This window comes from Struthio camelus, chromosome 7 (genome assembly GCF_040807025.1).
Source record: "Struthio camelus isolate bStrCam1 chromosome 7, bStrCam1.hap1, whole genome shotgun sequence".
In the NCBI taxonomy this organism is placed as follows: domain Eukaryota; kingdom Metazoa; phylum Chordata; class Aves; order Struthioniformes; family Struthionidae; genus Struthio; species Struthio camelus.
The window spans coordinates 40564149-40582447 of record NC_090948.1 but is presented as its reverse complement, the minus strand read 5'-3'; the positions used below and the strand labels follow the sequence as shown (position 1 = coordinate 40582447).

At 45.7% G+C, this 18299-nt stretch overlaps 1 protein-coding gene across 4 annotated transcripts in view; it reads right to left on the bottom strand.

Moving 5' to 3' along the window:
- Nucleotides 1–18299, bottom strand: part of OIT3 (oncoprotein induced transcript 3) — a 31975-nt gene that overhangs the window by 7851 nt on the left and 5825 nt on the right. For all 4 annotated transcript variants that reach the window (XM_068951016.1, XM_068951015.1, XM_009675479.2 and 1 more), the window contains exons 2-6: nucleotides 14278–14652; nucleotides 13678–13788; nucleotides 9624–9746; nucleotides 6100–6222; nucleotides 412–572 (exon numbers count right to left, since the gene is read on the bottom strand). In XM_068951016.1, coding sequence (XP_068807117.1) covers nucleotides 412–572; nucleotides 6100–6222; nucleotides 9624–9746; nucleotides 13678–13788; nucleotides 14278–14521 — 762 coding nt within the window. In that variant the 5' untranslated portion in view covers nucleotides 14522–14652. The remainder of the gene's footprint in view (nucleotides 1–411; nucleotides 573–6099; nucleotides 6223–9623; nucleotides 9747–13677; nucleotides 13789–14277; nucleotides 14653–18299) is intronic.

Genomic DNA, 18299 nt, shown 5'->3' with positions numbered 1-18299 from the left:
GGCTTCCAGTTGCTACCCACCTTCTGAGAGGAGTTCTCTAGTTCCTGACCAGTTGCCAGTACAGCCTTTGAAGCATAATCTGGAGACCAAATACAGCCTCAACAGGAGGGTGAAGAATGGCACAACTTGCCCTTTCAGCACCAGGGTGATAGCGAAGCCCCTTCTGTGAAGCTCTAGGTGAAGAGAAGGCAGTGCCCACACTTACAGACACACACTACTGGAGAGCAGATGGAAGCAGCTCTCCCACTTCAGGATGCTCCCCCCTCAGGTCTAGTCTGAGGCCAGCTGCATGGCAGCATGGGGAACTGCTCTGATGGTACAGCTAAATCAACTTTATTCCCCAATTAGGCTATCAACCAGCCCCCAAACCTGAGAGATCCCAAGAGCCAGGATAGCGATGAGTATACATACGTCTACAACAGTGCCACAGGACTTCAAAGAGAAGTGGATGTTGACGTGAGTGCCGTTGGATACTCCTTTGCAGGAAGTGTTAATGAGGGAAAGGTCCAGGCCTCCAACCAGGTCCTTTGGGATGCTCACCTCAATAGAGCTAGACTTGCACAACACTGGAACTACAAGAAAAGGCCCCAGAACAATATTAAGCACTGCACATCTATTGGGGGTTGCAGAAAGGCTCTACTTACTGTTACTGAGGGGGAAAAAAAAAAAAAAAAAAGGACGCTGCATTTATTATTTGTCTATCTTACGTTCCCATCCGTGCAACACAAACCTCCTAATCCACCACTACCCTAAATTTTCCTGGCACAGTCATGCCACAGAAGACGACAACGATGACTGCTACGCGTGCAGCAGAAGCTCAGCTAGGCAGTATTTCGAGCTATACTTTATATTCAGCAGAGGTCTGCTTGATATTGCTAGCATTACTATGCTCTGGAAAGAGTCTTATCCAGATATGGATATCCAATTTGCAACATCTCAGACAAAGCCATTATTTTAAGACCCTTTATCAGGTTTTACATCAAATCCAAAACATGCCTAAACAAGACAGAATAATTCCATATAGATACCCATCCAAAACCGAAGCATCCTGAAAGGCCATAATAATTTATATTTCTATATGCAATAAACCCATCTCTGACACAAACAGTTTCAATTAGCTCATTCCACCTCCTTCCAATCTACCCTGAATTTTCATAAAAAAGATTTCCGTGTGAGCTTTATTTAAAAAAAAAAATTTGATTCTGTTACATTACAAAAGTGGGGAAAAAGCAGTGATTGAACAAAATGAAAATGGAAAGAAGAGGGAATGATTGTCAATAAAAAAGTAAGTGCAGTATATATTCCTTGTGCCTATGCACGTCTATTCCATAAGATTTGGGGCAAGTGCTCTTTTGCTTGCAGAAAGACAAAAGCCCTCCAGAATCACCATTTAGCATAGCTTAAAATCACATGACAAAACTTTTTTGCAAATATACCAGTTCACCAAACTTTTCTTCCTAAAACTTCTAACACCTGCCATTCCATATGATTCCCCTAATTCCAATCAAGTTAATTACACAATCTAGAATTCTGGAACTTGGACACAAGGAACATGGCTAAAACACACATTTCTCCCTCTAAGAAAAAATTCTTGTGTCCCAGCTAAGGTATTCATAATAGCTACCATGTATCTGCAGGGAATAGTTTTTACTAAAGAGCCATCATTTTCAAGGTGTTATGCTAAACGGCATGTGGTGTGCCCAAAGCAATATGCTCTCCTAATGACATTGCTGGGTTAGAATGGAAAATTAAAGAAGTACCTTCACTTTTACTCCATTAGCAGTAGAAGGCAAACCGGAATAACTGAGCAAAGCTCTAAAGGAGGCAAAGGGACATTGTGAACATAGTCTAACGCAGATGGAAAGAAGAATATCCTTTGCAGAATTGATTGGCTCAACTCTAGCTTCACTGTTCTGGTAACTCACTGGTGAATGAAAAATTGTCACGCTTTTATAAAGGTGGAGTTCTGAGCAAGACAAGTTGGATCCCAACTGCAATTCTCCAAAGTTCAGGACCAATTTGGTCCAGGTTATCTCTGTATCTAAATGTCCTTGATTGGCACACACGATGATAAGGGAGACACCCGTGACGTTTAAGCTGTGCTCTGGCATTTCAGGAGACTCCTCTGTGCACTCCTCCATGTGGGCACGGAAACAAGTGAATGAAACCACATACAGCAACTGCCGTGAGTGGATCCACTTTGGATTCAAAGTCGCCTATACTTCTTTGGGAAAACACTTGGGGAAACACCAGTGCCGGCAACCCCTTCTATTAATCATCCCACAATAACAAAATGTAATTCAAACCACATCAGGCACTTGGACACACAAGAGTAATCAATACTGAGAGCAGCATTTCAGTTCTTCTAATTTAACAATCGTGCTGCAAGGCAGAGAGACTGCTTGCCTCAGCATGGTTCAGCTCTGAGCAGGTCCGATTCCCCCAAGAAAGATGATGCTGGCAATGGCAGTGCAGGGGGAACTGAAAAGATGCCGGCAAGGTAGCCTTGATTATATGGAAACATGTTATTCTTATTATATAAGGGCAGGTGACGAGCTTTGAATTGCCAAGACTGAGATGCCGAGCAGAAACGCGTTCTCCTGAGTACCAAGGAATCCCCTTTTCTTCACAAATTCTTGCATCTATTCAGATAGCTCCGCTCTCCTGACTTGCTGCCACGTGAATCTCGCACATCTTTGCCGTGGCTCACCCCTATCTGGGAGGCTCCTCCTAGCCTCACCCATTTTTTTGCCCATCAAGCATTTTGGCTCATGGTTTTTTACCTTTGTACACAGCAGAGCATCTGTGAGCACTGGCAGAGCCACCTCCTTACTCTTTTTAAACTCTCCTTTGTATCAATGCCTCCACTGCTTATTTTGCACCTCCACCTGCTGTTGTTGCACCTTGTTCTTTGTCCAGCCGGTGGTTTCTTCCTTGGCCTTTCAAAGTGCAGCTGCTTGGAGCAGGGGCTACCTTTCTGTGCAGACCGCTCAATAGAACAGGCTCTCTGGCACTGGGGAGCCCTGAACCGCTACTACAAACACAAATAAACTATGTCGTCGTAACCTGCTTAGCTGCGCAAAAGGGTTGGATAGCAGAGAAAAAAGCATTTCAGCATCACACTTCAGAAGGAGGTGGGGTACTAGGAAAGGGAAAGGAAACCGTTTGCAAAATTTCCAGTACTTCTTTGGCTGGTATCCTTGTGTGAAAATTGCAGCCAAGTCATTGATTTCTGTGGAAGAAGATTGATATTTGCCCTGAATGTATAGGCAGCGCAGGGGTGGGTTGATAGAATGCAGATCCGATTGCTTCAGGCAACTGTGTCTGCCCTGCGCTATTAATTGTATCACTACAAACTTGATTAGATGCCATAAAAAACTGTACTGGTACAGTTCCAAATACAGTCTGTCATACATACCTGCTCAAAAACGCAGACCACTGGATAGGGCCATAAATTCACAAAACATAAAAGAACAAGGAACCTTGCTTTATGAGAGGCTGTACTGCAAGCGCCCGCGGCAGCCAGCACTGCTGCCACTCATTAGCAGCCTCATAAGGAGGAGGAGAGTGGGCTGTGAAATGCTTGGCCTCCTCACCCTGCTGGGGCTGCCTCCAGGAGACAGGATGGAAGAACACGGCTCTTGTCTGGCCTCCCACCTTCAATCAATAAGAATAATCACAGCTCTGGAAATCCCCATTGCCTCCACCCCACCTGGCTCTGCCAGAGCAGTGAGGACTACTGAATCACAAGCGTGCAGGGCTCACCCCAACCTCCATGTACGAGAACCTTCCCAAAAACAGATGGGCAGAGAAGCGAATCGATGTGGAAAAAAGGAAGCCCAGATCATGTGGTAACACCCTAAAAAATACAACATGACAAAACAGAGGACATCCAGACAGCAGAGGGCAACTTAGCCCTGCTGCAAGGCAGCCACATGCTGCCCTCTGGATAGTGTGCACAGGACCTCTGCACATGCAGCACCTTCTTGCAGGCTCTTGACAACTCTTTTTCTGTGACATAAGCACTTCCAAGCACTCAGCTGCTTAACTGGGGGAAGGAAAGGGGGAGAAGGAGCTGCCATTGTCCCCCTCCCCTCCCAAGGAAGTGAGACTGGGATGGGGCACTCCAGAAGGGCAATTAAATTGCCCCAACTGCAAGACTTCTCCTTTCCTGGGATCCCCTTCCTCATTCACCACGCACCTTCCTACCACAGAGGCCTACAGGCAAACAGCCTCCTTCCTGCATGGTCACCAGCATCCCTTGCACTGAACGACCATGTCTGCACTGTAGATTCAGTCATATGCACAAGGCGTAGACTGACAATCTGCGTTCGTTCCTATATTACTGGTCTTTCTTGTAATTCTTGCATTAATTTTACATTCTTTCACCACTGTATGGCCTACTTTTCTGGAGAAAAATTAAACGCTTAAAAAGCGGAAATTGCATCAAATAGAACTATTTTGACTTCCTCTCCAGGATATATCTGCCCTGGCAGTTTGGATCTGTATCTCTAATTGATGTTTCACCGTCTGTAACACATCAGACCACAGGAGATTCAGGCCTGAGCTCACCCTTGCTGGAATTATCTACAGCCCAAGTGAATCAGCTCATGAAAGGCTCCTTTTCCTGCATGGAGATCTTCCCCTGCCTATGGCCTGAGTCCAGCCCATTAGCAAACTCCAATGAAAATGTCTGAAAGCAACAACACTGGTTCTTCCTGGGCCCACCAAAAAGGAGGACAAGCAGAGAGCTAGGAGCTTGGTCTGTCCCCATCAGGGCAGCACTGCTCCTTCTCCAGTTATGTGCTGAGCCTGACAGGCTGAGAAGTGGTGAGGCCTCCCCCGTGCTCTTTTCCCTGCGCTCACTGCTGCAGAGCTAGATGGACTCCTGGGAGCCCGGAAATGCATTTGCAAGAAAATCCTGCTCAGCTTTCGCAGCCCAAGAAAGGGAAAATGTTTATCCTATGCATGTGTCACAGGTGCAAGCAAGTCAGCAAGAAGGACTCCCTGTGCACAGAGATGCAGTAAACCTCCCATGGAAGGTTCTCCAAGGATAGTGTTGCCTTTGCCTCTACTCAGCATAAGCAACTGTCAATTTTCAGACACTTTCTTGGGCACTTTTCCAGGGGACAGCAGAAACACTCGACATCAGAACCAGTCCCCCGCTTTTGAGACACCAGAATGCTTACTGAAATGACTAGATAGATATTTAACACCGTTTGCCATTCTTTAACACCATTCTTGGAAGTGACCAAACCATTTTAATTGAAATTAAAAAGACCAAGTTTGAGGCATGGAAAATTTCAGCTCTAATAGCAAAAATTTGGCAAAAGCATACACAGCTGAAGCAAAGCAATATAATGGGAGATGTTAAGCAATCTTAATTGTAAGTGATCACTGCCAAAACCACCTGTGATGTAAGATGCACTCAGCAGGGTCCTGTGTCTCTGTTCTCCTGCCTGGTAAAAAGAGCAATTCAATTTGGGATGATCTGTCATTTTCAACAAAGCTCCATAAACTAAACTGGAAAGGAGAAACCAAGAGAACACAACAAAAACAAGAAGAAAAGTTCGGGGGTGGGTCGGAAACAATACCACCCCTGATAAAAACCCTCAGTGAGTGAAGGCCATTGAAAACTTCGTCTTCATCCAGCATTTTTTTGAAAGCAACTTGAACGTCCTATTGCAGAGCAGAGGTGGACAGCAACCCCTTCCTTCCACAAGAAGGAACATTTTCTTTCACATATATACTGTTCCTTTTTCCCAGAGTTCTGCCAGGCCCCACTCTTCCCACACACTATTGCTTTAGGTACCACTGATTGACATGTTTTTCCCTTTCAAAGCACTAATCAGTCAGTCCTTCTTGCTAGACACCTGATACACAACACACTTTCACATACTGAGGGCATGTGGGATGCCTCCTCTGAAGGAAACTGCAGGAGGGTTCTTTGCAGAGGAGTTGGGCCCCGCTCTGACCTTCTCCTATCAATGAAAAACATTCTTTCTAACATGCTTTGCATGTCCAGGGGATAGAGGCTGTCAGGGAGATTCTTTGCTGTGTTGGCACAGTTGAACCTGGGTTTCGGATCCATTGACCTACCTTGGCAAGTGTGGTTATCTTCTGACAGAACCAGGCCCCTCGGACATTCACACTGGTATGTGTCTTCCACTTCAATACAGGCATGGCTGCAGCCTCCGTTGTTATTGTGACAACCTTCAATTTCTGCAAAAGAAAGGAAAATCAGCACATCCTGCTCTTCAGGCAACTTGTTGACAGTTATGCAGACCCCAGCATATACCCTCAGATGACTAACAAGCAGTATGACCATCACAAAGCTTGGAGGTGACAGCAGGGTGAGAGCTTGCTTCCAGAAAATGCTGGGGAAGCCTAATGTTATTGTCCAATTTCCTGTGTTTGCCATTTCACCATGAAGTTAACAAGGATTTCTGATAAAAAGCTTACTAAATTAAATCACATGCTATAAATCACATAAACAAAGAGGCTGAATAGGCAATCTTCAGCTTTGCCCTTTCCAGCTTCTGAGACATTCTCTTAATCTAAATTTTTATGTTGTTTCTTACTTTTTAAAAAAAGGAGAGGGAAATTCTCCTAGAAATTCTACCACATGGAACCCTCCATCACCAGAATTAAAGCCCTGAGATTTGCAGGGCAGGAGTCTACTACCAGGGAGGACAGACTTGGTGGTAGCAAGTAGCCAAGCTCCTCTCCCCAGCAGGGAATACCAGGGAGAAGATGACACCCTCTTTGTCTGGGGGGTTCCCAGCTCTGATAGAAGGGGGCACACTGCATTCCCACGTCCCCTTTGTAGGCTGAGGACGTGACTTGCTTGCAGAAGTTTGTTTAGCAGGAATTTTGCTTGTTTAGCGTGAGTTTCTGGCTTCAAGGCTGGGTATGCGGAGATGCGTTATCAGAGGGACCGAAGGACACATGTGCATGGCATAAGGTCAATTTGCCTCCTACGTTTCTCCTGTTCTAAAATGCAGAGGAAAGAGGGCAGTACAGCTCCTACAAGAGATTCTCATGTTTTTCTTAAACCTTCTCTGTTTGAGTGAGGCAATTCTTTGAGAGTCTGAGTTTCCCCGTAAAATTTATTTCTAGCCATTACACAGCCACAGAAAAGAGCTCAAAAATGTCATCCGAGTGTATTCTCAAGATGTGAAAACCTAAAGCAAATAAGTCTGTTTCCAGTTGTTGTTGGCTTTCTATTATAGAGAATATAAGAAAGACAATATCATGATTTCTTTTCTTTTTTCCTAAATAATCTTCACCGCTTGATTTTTTTTAACCGTTTGGGACAAATACTGTCAGTCAAACCGTTGTACATATAACATACACAAATCATAAAGGCAAAATATTTCTTCCTAAGCCTGCCATCAGAAATAACTGTGTGGTTTTAGATGAAACGTAAAGAAAACAATGGAAAACCCATACTCAGTCCTATACCTGGCATGGAAAACAGCAGCCTGAACACTCCACACAAGTCAAAGTAACAGGTAAAGCATTACCTGCTTACCCCAACAGCTCCAAGTATAATTGCTAATCATCATCATCATGCAATCAAGCAAAATCTCTTGCATTCGCTCTCTTTAGCGACAGCTGTGAGGTGGCTCACAAGTAAATCACATACCCTAATGGCTCACAAAGCTGAGGGCACATCTTTAGAAATAAAACCTACTAACAAGATTGTAAACATCCCCAACAGCAGTATTAAACTTGGGAAAAGCACCATTCCTTTTACTAGACAGGAAATTAAATGATATAGCAAAGGCCCTAAAGTCTAACTTCAGGGAACAAACGTGTTTCCAAGCACAGGCTATTCCAGCCCTGTCAGAAGTGTGCAGTGCTCAGGAATAAAAATGGCTATGCAGCGCAGTTAGTTTATTGGACGTCGCACCAGCTCAGTGCTGGATGTGGAAGAAACAAAGCCCACAGGCCACTTACAGCCCCACCGGGGCTGTCAGCACCAAGGGACCTACTAGATAAGGGGCGCTCTGCGCAGCAGCTTTCTCCAGGCAAGCATCGTTGACAGGACTGGTGTTTTATTAACAGTCCCCTAATCTCTGCACCACAGATGTCTACCAAGCAGCAACTATTGCACAGTTGCGGGCAGGCTGCAGATGTATCTAATTCTGGCAGTCAGGTGGCTGGAAAGTCAAGGTTCGTCATACTCCTGCTTGAGGCCCCAGAGTAGCTGTGAACATTCTCCATAGCAGCTTTGCCTTTCAGGAGTCATGGTGCTCTTCATAGCTGACCACAGGGGACATTAGGCACAAGTCAATTTTTGCTGGTTTTGCCTATTCCTGCCTGAAGGTGTTGGTACATCTTAAGCGACAGCAGCTCAAAACCACATTTTGGTCTTAGTTTCTGTCTAGGCCCCTGCCAAAGTCCAAACTCAACAGGGGTTTTCAGCCTGGCTGTGCCACTGCTGGGGTGTGACCACCTGGAAGTAACTGCAGCAGTTCACACATCACAATCCACAGCTAACCACCAACAGAAAGCAAACAGTCGAAACGCAGCCCTCATCCTAACTCTAGCTTCAGCTCCCAGTCTAGCTCCCTCTCCCCTCAAACTCTGTTCTGGGAGGTGACGAGATCCTCACACCCTAGTCTAGACGTTACCCCAAACCTAATGCTAGCTGTCAAAAAACAGCGATGCTAAACCTGATCCGAGCAGTCAGCACAGTACAACTATCATACAAATCTCCAGAGTCAAACCCTGGCATCTCCAGCAGTTACAGGCTCTGTCTGGACAACCAACCTTCCAAGTCCACTGCTGCTTCTTTCTCCTCCTGGAGATAAATACAAGTGAAGGCTAAGAGTCATGAACAAGGCAGGGAGAACAACAGGAGACTCTGTTCTGCTTGATTAGGAGGATGTTTCAGTAATAACATCACTGGCAAGCACAAAAGCGATCTGAGTGACTTTTCACCTCAGCTGCCAGGAGCCAAGAGAGAACTAGTACTGCAAGGTGTTAGAGAAGGAAATCGTAATTGATTTGGCTTCGGCTTAGCATAAGTCTAACTCTTGCTTAGCACTAGTGTCTAAAGTAGATGAAGCCTGCAGGCCTCAAGGCCAAAACTGCCAATGAACTCAGGAAACATGACAATGTAACCGCAAAACAGGTTAGAACAGGCTAAGGATACAAAACCAGCTAATAAGGATATAAAACAGGATGCAGGAGACAAGATGGGATGCACCTGGGTCGTGGTTGACCTTCGAGGAGATAAGGGACTATGAAAGATAAGGACACAGCAACCATCCTAGGATGTAGGCCAAGACCAATCAGAAGAAGAGAGATCACTGACTCAGTGAAGACTGGAGGATACCTTCACCGGCAGGCAGGGAAATAAGACTGTAAAGGGTATAATTACCCCAGAATTTCTTTGTTTGGGGTCCCTCCTTGGAGGCACCCAGCTCAAGCTGTTGCTTTGCTGTACTGCCAATTAAATAAATAATTATTTTTGCTGCTATCTCTGCATGAGACTCTGCTCCTTGGAAACCTAGGGTCGATCTGTTTCCACAACAAAGGGAAGGAGAGTGATTTACATCATTTCCAGCAGACTGTGGTATCCGATACCTTTGCTCCTTCTCCTTCTAACTCACCTTCACAGGTTTTCCCATCGCTTCCCAGTGTGCGCCCAATCCCACACTCACAGCGGTAGGAGTTCTTCAGGTTAACACATAATTCACTGCAGCCTCCGTTTCCCTTCTCGCATTCGTTGTCATCTACAAAAAACACGAGGTCATTAACGTTCTTCCTGGTAAACACGTGCCTGGGAAAAAGGGGCTGCCATATGGGAGTGCTGGCCAGGTCACAGACTAGCTTTCCTGGCCTCATGACCCGGATCAGCGTAAGAGAGATTAGTAATCCCAGTATTTACTGACTCTAGCAGACTGTCCTGCCATGCTGTGCCCACCCTAGCAGAGCTGGGGTTAAAAAACAGCATGCAAACAGCAGCCATTTCAGAGAGGAGACAGACAAAGGCCCACTGGGAAACTTCCAAACTGGTTCTACGTGCCAAGGGAGTTCATGTTTCAATTTACCTTCTCATCTTAAACTCCTCCCTGCTCCACTCACAAAGACAATAAAGGAGTTAACATGATTTCACTGTGCGATAAAACTAGGTGAATACCAGAATCAGTCAAAAATAAACCTTATCTGTTTTTTTTATTACACCTGCTACTGCTACACGTGGCCAATTATTCTACAGCAATTTTAAACGATTCAATTCTTATTCTGAAAAGACACAAGAATGAAAAACAGCTATAAACATACAAACAAAGCTGAAATCAAACCAAAACATTTTAACGAATCCTATGAAACTTTCCCAGAAAAGTCACGTCATGAGAAATTTCATCATTTTGGCTTCTTGCCTCAGTTCCAACTGCTTCCTGCCCTGGACAGCCCAGGTGTTCCTGCAGGTCCTCACTGCAGTGAGACCTGACCTGGGGCGCTGGCATTGCACAGACCACCACGACCATTAGCTGCTCAGACACTCTGTACCAAAGGTGAGACGAAAAGCTCAGTTCTGAGCTTCTCCCTCCTGTGACTCAGCTTCTCACTGCACCCCAACAGCCCTCCCTGACTCGCTCCGCTCCTCTGCAGTCCTCCAGAGCTGCGGCACCTTCCTTTCCCATTCAGGAGAAAGAGAAATGCCTGAGCTGGCATTCTGCACTACCTGGAATGGACTCTAGATCAAGGTCTGGAGTAACCTTGAAACAGGCCTGAACTGAGTCCTTATAACCCAAAGCAATTTACCCACGAGCAGAACCTGTGTCATGTTTCTGTGTTGGCTGCATCGAATTATAGATCAGAGCCCTCCAGGGTGCTGATGGTATTTATCAATTTATTGAGAGAAAGAAAAGGACAGAAGATGCTTTTGATAAAGCTCTGAACGTTCCTCCTAATTTTCTCTATTTTAAAGGTTTAAGTTCCTTTTTTTTTTTTTTTGAAAGGTACTTTGCGATCTGAGATTCTCATTCTTCAACCTGATTTAATCTCTGTCAGTGGGCAAAATGTGAATCAATAGGAGAGAGGAAGGGAGGAAGGGAAAGTCATTGCTATATTGCTGGGCCACAAATCCAGTGATTTTTCTTAGGTAGGACAGAATGTTGAGGTCATCAATCAAGGTTCACATGGGGTTTCACCAAAACAGCTTTGAAGTTACTTGCTGACAGAAGCTTAAAAGCAAGGAAAAAGAAAAATACCATTTTAAGATACATGGTCAGAGATGAGGTCTCTCAGGTAAAAGCAGTCCCACACGGACACAGTACCAGCATCTTGCAGCTGGTGGTGTGTTCTCTTTCCGCAAGCAACATGAACTGGATATTCTTAGCAAAAGAAATGGCTGGTACCCTGCCGTGAGAGGCACAAAGCGTGTCCAGGAGAGAGACGGGCACAGTTCACTTTTCACAAATCTCACAGGCTCTACACTTTCCCTTCTAAAAATAAAACTAAAATTGCTTGAAAGCTGAGGGTGAAGAGGGAAGGGGCTACAGACAAAGGCATAGAGATGCTGTTAGAAGGTCCTAGTGCCTAGCTTAGTCAAAGGCTCTACCAAGCAATTCTCCTTGTGGGTCCTCCAAGCTCTGCAACATCCAGCAGGTTCTGTCCCAAGCAACTTCAGTCCTTCCTCTTCCACAGCAGTGACTACCAGCACTTCTGGGTCACAGGCTGGTTTTCCTGAAACTAGCTTGGGAATGAACTGATTTTAACCATGACTCAGTCTAGCACGAATCCACACCTCCAGGAGGTAAAAGGCAATGCACGGAGCTGGCTGACCAGTGACAGGAAGTCTAAGACCTAGCTCTAACCCCTAAGTGAGTCTGCAAATGAACATATAAATTTGGATCAGCAGTTCTGCTCTGGGATTCAAAGCATATAACGCACTGAAGAGAAGTCAGCCTAGTACAGGGAAGATTCACAGACCTGCTTAGCATTACTGCAGCATCTCCAGCACCCAGTGGGCTGGGAAAGGAAGAAAAGGCATAGGATGTGTTTGGGTTTTTTGGAAGGCCAACAGGATTGCTTTCAAAGTAAATGTGATTGTGCCATTTCTCAGCACAAGAGAAACTCATTAGAAAGATGAGTGAGCCATATGACAAGAGAGGCTGCAGGTAGGCAAACCAGTGTGATTATTACTGCTGAGGTGTTACACCATCCAGTTATCACAGAGAGAAGCAGCAGTGGGGAAATCCTACCCAGCCTTGCCATGGGGGAATGAAGGCTGCTCCAGCACACATGGACACGCTCAGGATTCCTCTATGCTTCTCTGCTGCAGGAAATCCCACCTCGCAAGCCTGCCACGCGTTTACTGAGCGTTGGGGCTCGTCAAGGGCACTTCTGTGCCTGCAAGTCTTGCAGAGAAGTAGCTGATAGATGTTTTTAATTAGCTGTGAGAGCTAAGTCAGCCACTCAGCTGCAGAGATGTGGAGCAGCTTTGGCAAAACCTTTCTGCAGAAATGGTGTGAGCAAACGTAAACCTGCAGCAGGGCTGGGGTGCTCTCTCCAGGGATTTTAACAACTATAGCCACTGCCTCAATGCCCACAGACATGAGGAGTGTGAAGAAAGAAACCGCCCACGCCTGCTTTGCCAGCCAGAGTCCATATGGGAATGAGTGATTTGCCACACAGCCTCCCAGAACAACTCTGCTCTTGACTCCTCCATCAAATCGAGCCTCAAAGACAAAGATGAAAGCCCACTTCCCCACCGGCACGCCTTTCACCCTCAACATGGCCTCTTCTCATCTACTAGTGTGGCTCTGCAGCCCCCAGACAGCCACCCTTCCCCAGCCCCTTGCACTGCCCCACAGATAGTCTCCTCCTAGGACCTCACAGCCCAGCTGCCCTCCTCCCAGTGCCACACACAACCAGAGCTATCCTCTCCTCACGGATTCACAGCACCTCACAAAGCCCTGAAGCCCACCCTCCCCACTTTGTTCTCACAGCCCTCTGGCCTCCCCTCCAGCCTTCCACCTACTTCTTTCCTGCTCCACTTGCCCATGATGCTCATCTCTGCCAGCGCAGTCGCCAAGTGCTGGCCCCCTGAATCCTACCTTGTCATGCTGCCTAAAAGCCATTCAGGCTGTGCTGCACTTTAGGACCTGCACTCCTTTAGGTCTTCTCAAATCCCAAGCCCTGGACAACGCCCCACAAGGACCGTAAGCATATTAAAGCCTAGTGTGTAGCCCCACACCAGCCAAAGAGACCATTCTTGGAGGAAAGAGTAATTCAACAGAGTGGGTGAGAGGACGTCTCTAATGACAGATTGCAAGGCAGCGTCTGAATACAGTGAGACTGCTCAGCGAGCTTGCACAGAGTCTCAGCTACCAACAGCCATGCTGCAGCCCTCAGCATGGGCTCGTCATCCAACCTGCTGCTGGAGCATGCAGAAAGCAAACTTAGCCTCCGTAACTGCATAGCTCCAGGGGCAACAGAACGTATTCGGTCGTGAAATGTTGTATTTCCTCCTGCAGGGAGAGACTGGGGATCGTTTACAGAACCAAAAGCCTGTTCTAGGCAGCAAGGGGGAAAATTCATCTCAGGCATTCTTTTCCTTTTTTATTTTGCTTTTTAAGACAATAGACTGAGATGGGAGCAATGAAACAAATGGGAAAGAAAGCACCAGTAATTGACCTGACTTATTTCCATCCTTACCAAGACAGGTCTGTCCATCAGGTCCTAGCGTTGTCCCTGGGGAACATGTGCAGTCACTGGTGTCCAGGCAGGAGCCCTGGCAATCCACCACATCGCAGATGTCATAGAAATCTAGGGCAGGGCACGACAAGAGCGTTGTCAACACAAGCCACTGAACATCACTGAAAATACTGTACTTGTACTGTCAGCTTTACGTCCTGCATCCAGTCCATCAGTCACAGACCTGGCCCACATTAGGAAAGCTAAACTGCTGAAGCTGATCAGAAACAATCTGCCTTAATTACTGCAAGGCACAGATGCAAATTTCGGCTTTGGTAGCATGCCAAGACAAACCAGAGGGCCCTCTGCAAGTGTTAAATCATTATGGCCGGGTCAGCTATGGAAGATTTACGGTAGATGAACAAAGACTGGAATTCACATAAGTGAAACTGTCTAATCGCTCTCACGTTGACAGGCCACCATCTGCACTGCACCATCTGACACGCTCCTGCGTGAGAAAGCAAGAAGCTGGTCACCGTCTCAAGGATACAGGCACTTGCTGCCCCTCCTGCATCACAAGGAAGAAGAGGTTTCAGGAAAGAGATATCAGCAGTTACTTACGCCCACAGTACGCATGGAAACAAACGCTGGGCTTGGTTAAGTGATAGACGTAGTACCCGCCTGGACACGCCTTGACGTCAATGGTGGTATTCCAGAGGCAGCAGTTGCCGTTGAAGCTGGCGCAGGCTTGGCGGGGGACGATGCCATCCGACTCTTGCGGGTGGCTGCCGTTCAACCAAATGGGAGCATGGGTCCCACAGTGGTTCTCAGGGATACAAAAGGTAGGCATGGCATCGCCAGCCATGCCAGTGAAGCGATACCACTCCCCATCTATTTGATTGTCACAGGTGGGCTGGCCATGGGAACCATTTATCTGATGATCTGTGTTCCTCCAGGGCTCGTTCAGGCTGATGTAGGCAGAGCAGGGGTCCAGAGCTGAGACATGCAGTATGGGACAAGAGAGAACATCTGGTAGATATCAAACCAAGCTGCTGACTGATAATTGCAAGAAATGCAAGAAACACAAAACAATTTCTTTTCCCGTTCCAGACTTGACAGAATCCTTGTGATAGATAGAGAACCCTGGGAAGAAAAAGCGATACCAGCTAACTAATTGCCTCACGGAAAATTCTGACAGCTTGGCTTAAATGTCTTGGAAGAAAAAGCAAACTAAAATAGAGCTCTTACAACATTACGCAACAATCTGACTTGCTCTTTAGCTGCTGTAGGGTGTGACAGGAGAATACATATAAGCAAACCTGAGTTCCAGGGGGTGATTTTGCCACAGAAAATATGTACTCGGAGCACTAGATCAAGCCTGGGACATTCCACCCTTTGGTCAGGTGCTAAGTGAGCACCTGTAATCCTGTCCTGAAGTCACTCATAACCCTCCCACATGCCTTGGAGAAGAGGACCAAGCTGCAGACAGGTTCTGCAGCCTCTCTAAAAATCCATTCACAGCTCATTTCAGCTCTCACAGTTGCTATAACCACAAGCCTTGCAAAGCACCAGTTATAAAGCAAACTGCAAGTTGTGCAACAGGAATGCCACGTTGAAGTTGTGCAAAAGGAAAATACTGTTTCAGTGATGGTCATCACGGCCTTATATAATTGTAAGCCACTGTAAGCGTCATTATTAGCTCCTGTTCATTTCAGGACACAATTTCAAACAGCTAAAACATAAGAACCGCTATCCCAGGTCAGAATGAAGTCCATCTACAGTCCAGCAGCCTGACTCCTACCAAGAGCAGATGCTTAGAGAGGTGATGTATGAGAAAGAAACTCTGCTCTGTTTACCTGGCACCTGGTTCTCCGCTGTCACTCCTATAGCCATGTACATCTGCGTCAAGTGAGGTTAAAGGGCTATAACCCCAACCTGTGTGCTCTGTAAGATGCTGCAGTAGGACTAGAGAGGGAAATGGCAATCCCTATACTTCAAGATCTGCTTAGATGTGTCTCAGTCTTCCTCGGGGGCTCCGTCCCCAACTTTCCCTCTCTGTCAAACGCTAACCCTCTCTACGAATCACAACATTTACTGAGATTTGTATGACAATGTTCTTTGCGTCCCTGCATGCAAAACAACCTCCCATATCTCTAAGTTTCATACTTTGTGTTTCTTCATTATTTCAAAATCTAGAGAGCATGAAGCTCTGAATCAGGACCTTCTAGGGGGCAAAACGTTCAACTGTTTCTGCAGTCTTGTTCCTTGTGAGTCCACAGACCCTCCTTCATCTCCATATGAGAGCAGATGTTTGTGAGTGAATGTGTAGGCAATATATAAGCAAATGGACCATGTGGTATCTTCATGTCTGTTCACGCAGCGTTCAAGGAGCGTGTCCCTTTTCAGAAGCCTTTCTGAACCTTCTGCAAACAACTAAAATAGAAGAACACCATAGGGAGAAAAAAGGAAGAATGAAAGTGCTCATGACATTTTCAGCCTTCTCATAATTAACCCTGATTTGGCAACTTTCTCAGTAAAAGTCAAGAGATTGCATTTTCCTGTACGTTTAATACCTGATTAAGCACCACTTACCCACGACTAGCTATTCCCTATTAAGCAAAATGAATGTTAATATTGCCTTGAGAGAGGAAAATTGATTACCGTTTGCTAGAATTAGGCTAATAAAACCAATCACTCTAATTAAATGCATCTCAACAGACTGGAGACTTGCACACTGTACTTTCTGTACTACATTTCTCTTTAAGCTCTAGAAGTACTCTCTCTGCTTGCTTTGTTTAAACAATGAGGTGATGCAATTTGGGGGGAAAAAAAGACATTGTATTGTCTCCAGTAAAACACTTTGGACGAAGACAAACCTTGGTTCAGTATTCTGATTTGCTTCACTGACGTTAAAGTGGGAACTAAATGCTTTTGAGAATGGATTTCATTCAGCCTTACTTAGGTCCTTTTGCAAATAGCTGCTTCACTGACACACTATCTTCTACCTTCTCACAAACATATCATCTCTCTTGACAAACATCCTGACATCATCCTTGGCCATAGCTACATTTCATTTGACTTTGAGCCCAGCATAAAAGACAATTGCAGGTGTCAGGAGAGCGCTGCAGAGCTGCAAGCTGGCAGGGAGAGATCAGGCCTGCGTTGCAAAGGAAATCTCTAGCGCCATAATTCATGAGATACGCAGAGAAGCAGATTTAGTCCCACCAGAAGCAGCCCTTGGTTCTACTGAACAGCAGAGAGACCTGTCGCAAGAATCTCTGATGAGACTCGCAATTCTTCGTGCACTACTTTACCTGCCTTTTCTTGCCTCCCCTTATCCACAGGCAGCACTGTTAAATTGCATCCTCCAAAAGGTTACTTGACCCCTCAGACAGGAAGAGATCAGTGATTTGCACACAGCTGCAGAGAGCTTCCCCTCTGGGCTTCCCTCAGTTTAACTCACTTGGTTTCCACAACGTGATTTCGTTTGGCTTTAGGGTGAGTCACTAAGATTAAAAGCTTTCTGTGTTAAAAGCCAAACAGGGCAAGGAGAGGAATGCCCTGTTAACTCTCCAGCTGGGCAGCACCAAAAATACGTACACGCTCACTAGCTTTCATACAATGTAATTAACTTTTATAAAGTACCCTTTTGTAGATAGAATCTGCAAGCACGCATCCAGAGAGATTGTTTCCTAAACAGACCAGAGATAATTCAAAGGCAAAATTTACTCAAATGAAGATGTAGGGGCTCAGAGAGAGCTAGAATAATGCATTTCAGGGGAATGGAGTAGCACACCCTCCCGTCCTTCATGTCTCTGGAGAGTTTCAAGCAGGAGCAAAGGGGAGGCAGACAAGCAGAAAAAGCAGGCAGTGCTTTTTCAAACACTGCAGACCTTGGCGGCCAACCTCGGGCTGCCAGGGCTGCCCCAAGACACCTCCCTGCAGACACCAAGTGTTCTTGGAAAAGCAGTTTACGGAAAAATAATTTAAGAAAAAACTGCAAGAAAATAGGACCAAACAATCAATCTTTCATCTCTCTACCCAAACAATGAAAGCATGGGAACCTTGCACAAGATGTACAACAGTCTCCAGCCCTCTCAGTTTTTCATTTTTCTTGGCTCAATTTTTTTCCTCCCCAGCACTTTATGCTTGGCCTGGGTAATTCAGCACGACAAGAGCATTAACGATCACGTAGAGCTGTTCAATTTGTAATCTTGATGATATCATTAATTCTCTGGCTGACATTTTAACATATACATTGGATAACAGATCAGACTAATAAGCATTCCCAAGTCCACCATTCTTCAGAAAGGTTAATCCTCTATGTATTGTTTAACTAGAGGGCTCTGCTCTGATAAGCATAAGCAATGAAACGAGCAGCACTGCATTATGACTCTAAACTCAGGTAAAATTCGCCAGGTGAGTGGGTGAAAAAAATGGCATAATATCTACTCATGGAGCCTCCACTGCTAAGGGAAAGGAAAATTCCCCAGTGCTTTAAAGACCTTGACAGTAGGGATTCTCATAACACGGGCTCTGAAACAGAAATGCCTTTCTAAATGCAAAGAATTTTGCACCACCTTCAGTAAAAAGGATATTATCTTGTATGCCAGCTTTTCACCTAAGAATACCAAGGCTCAGCA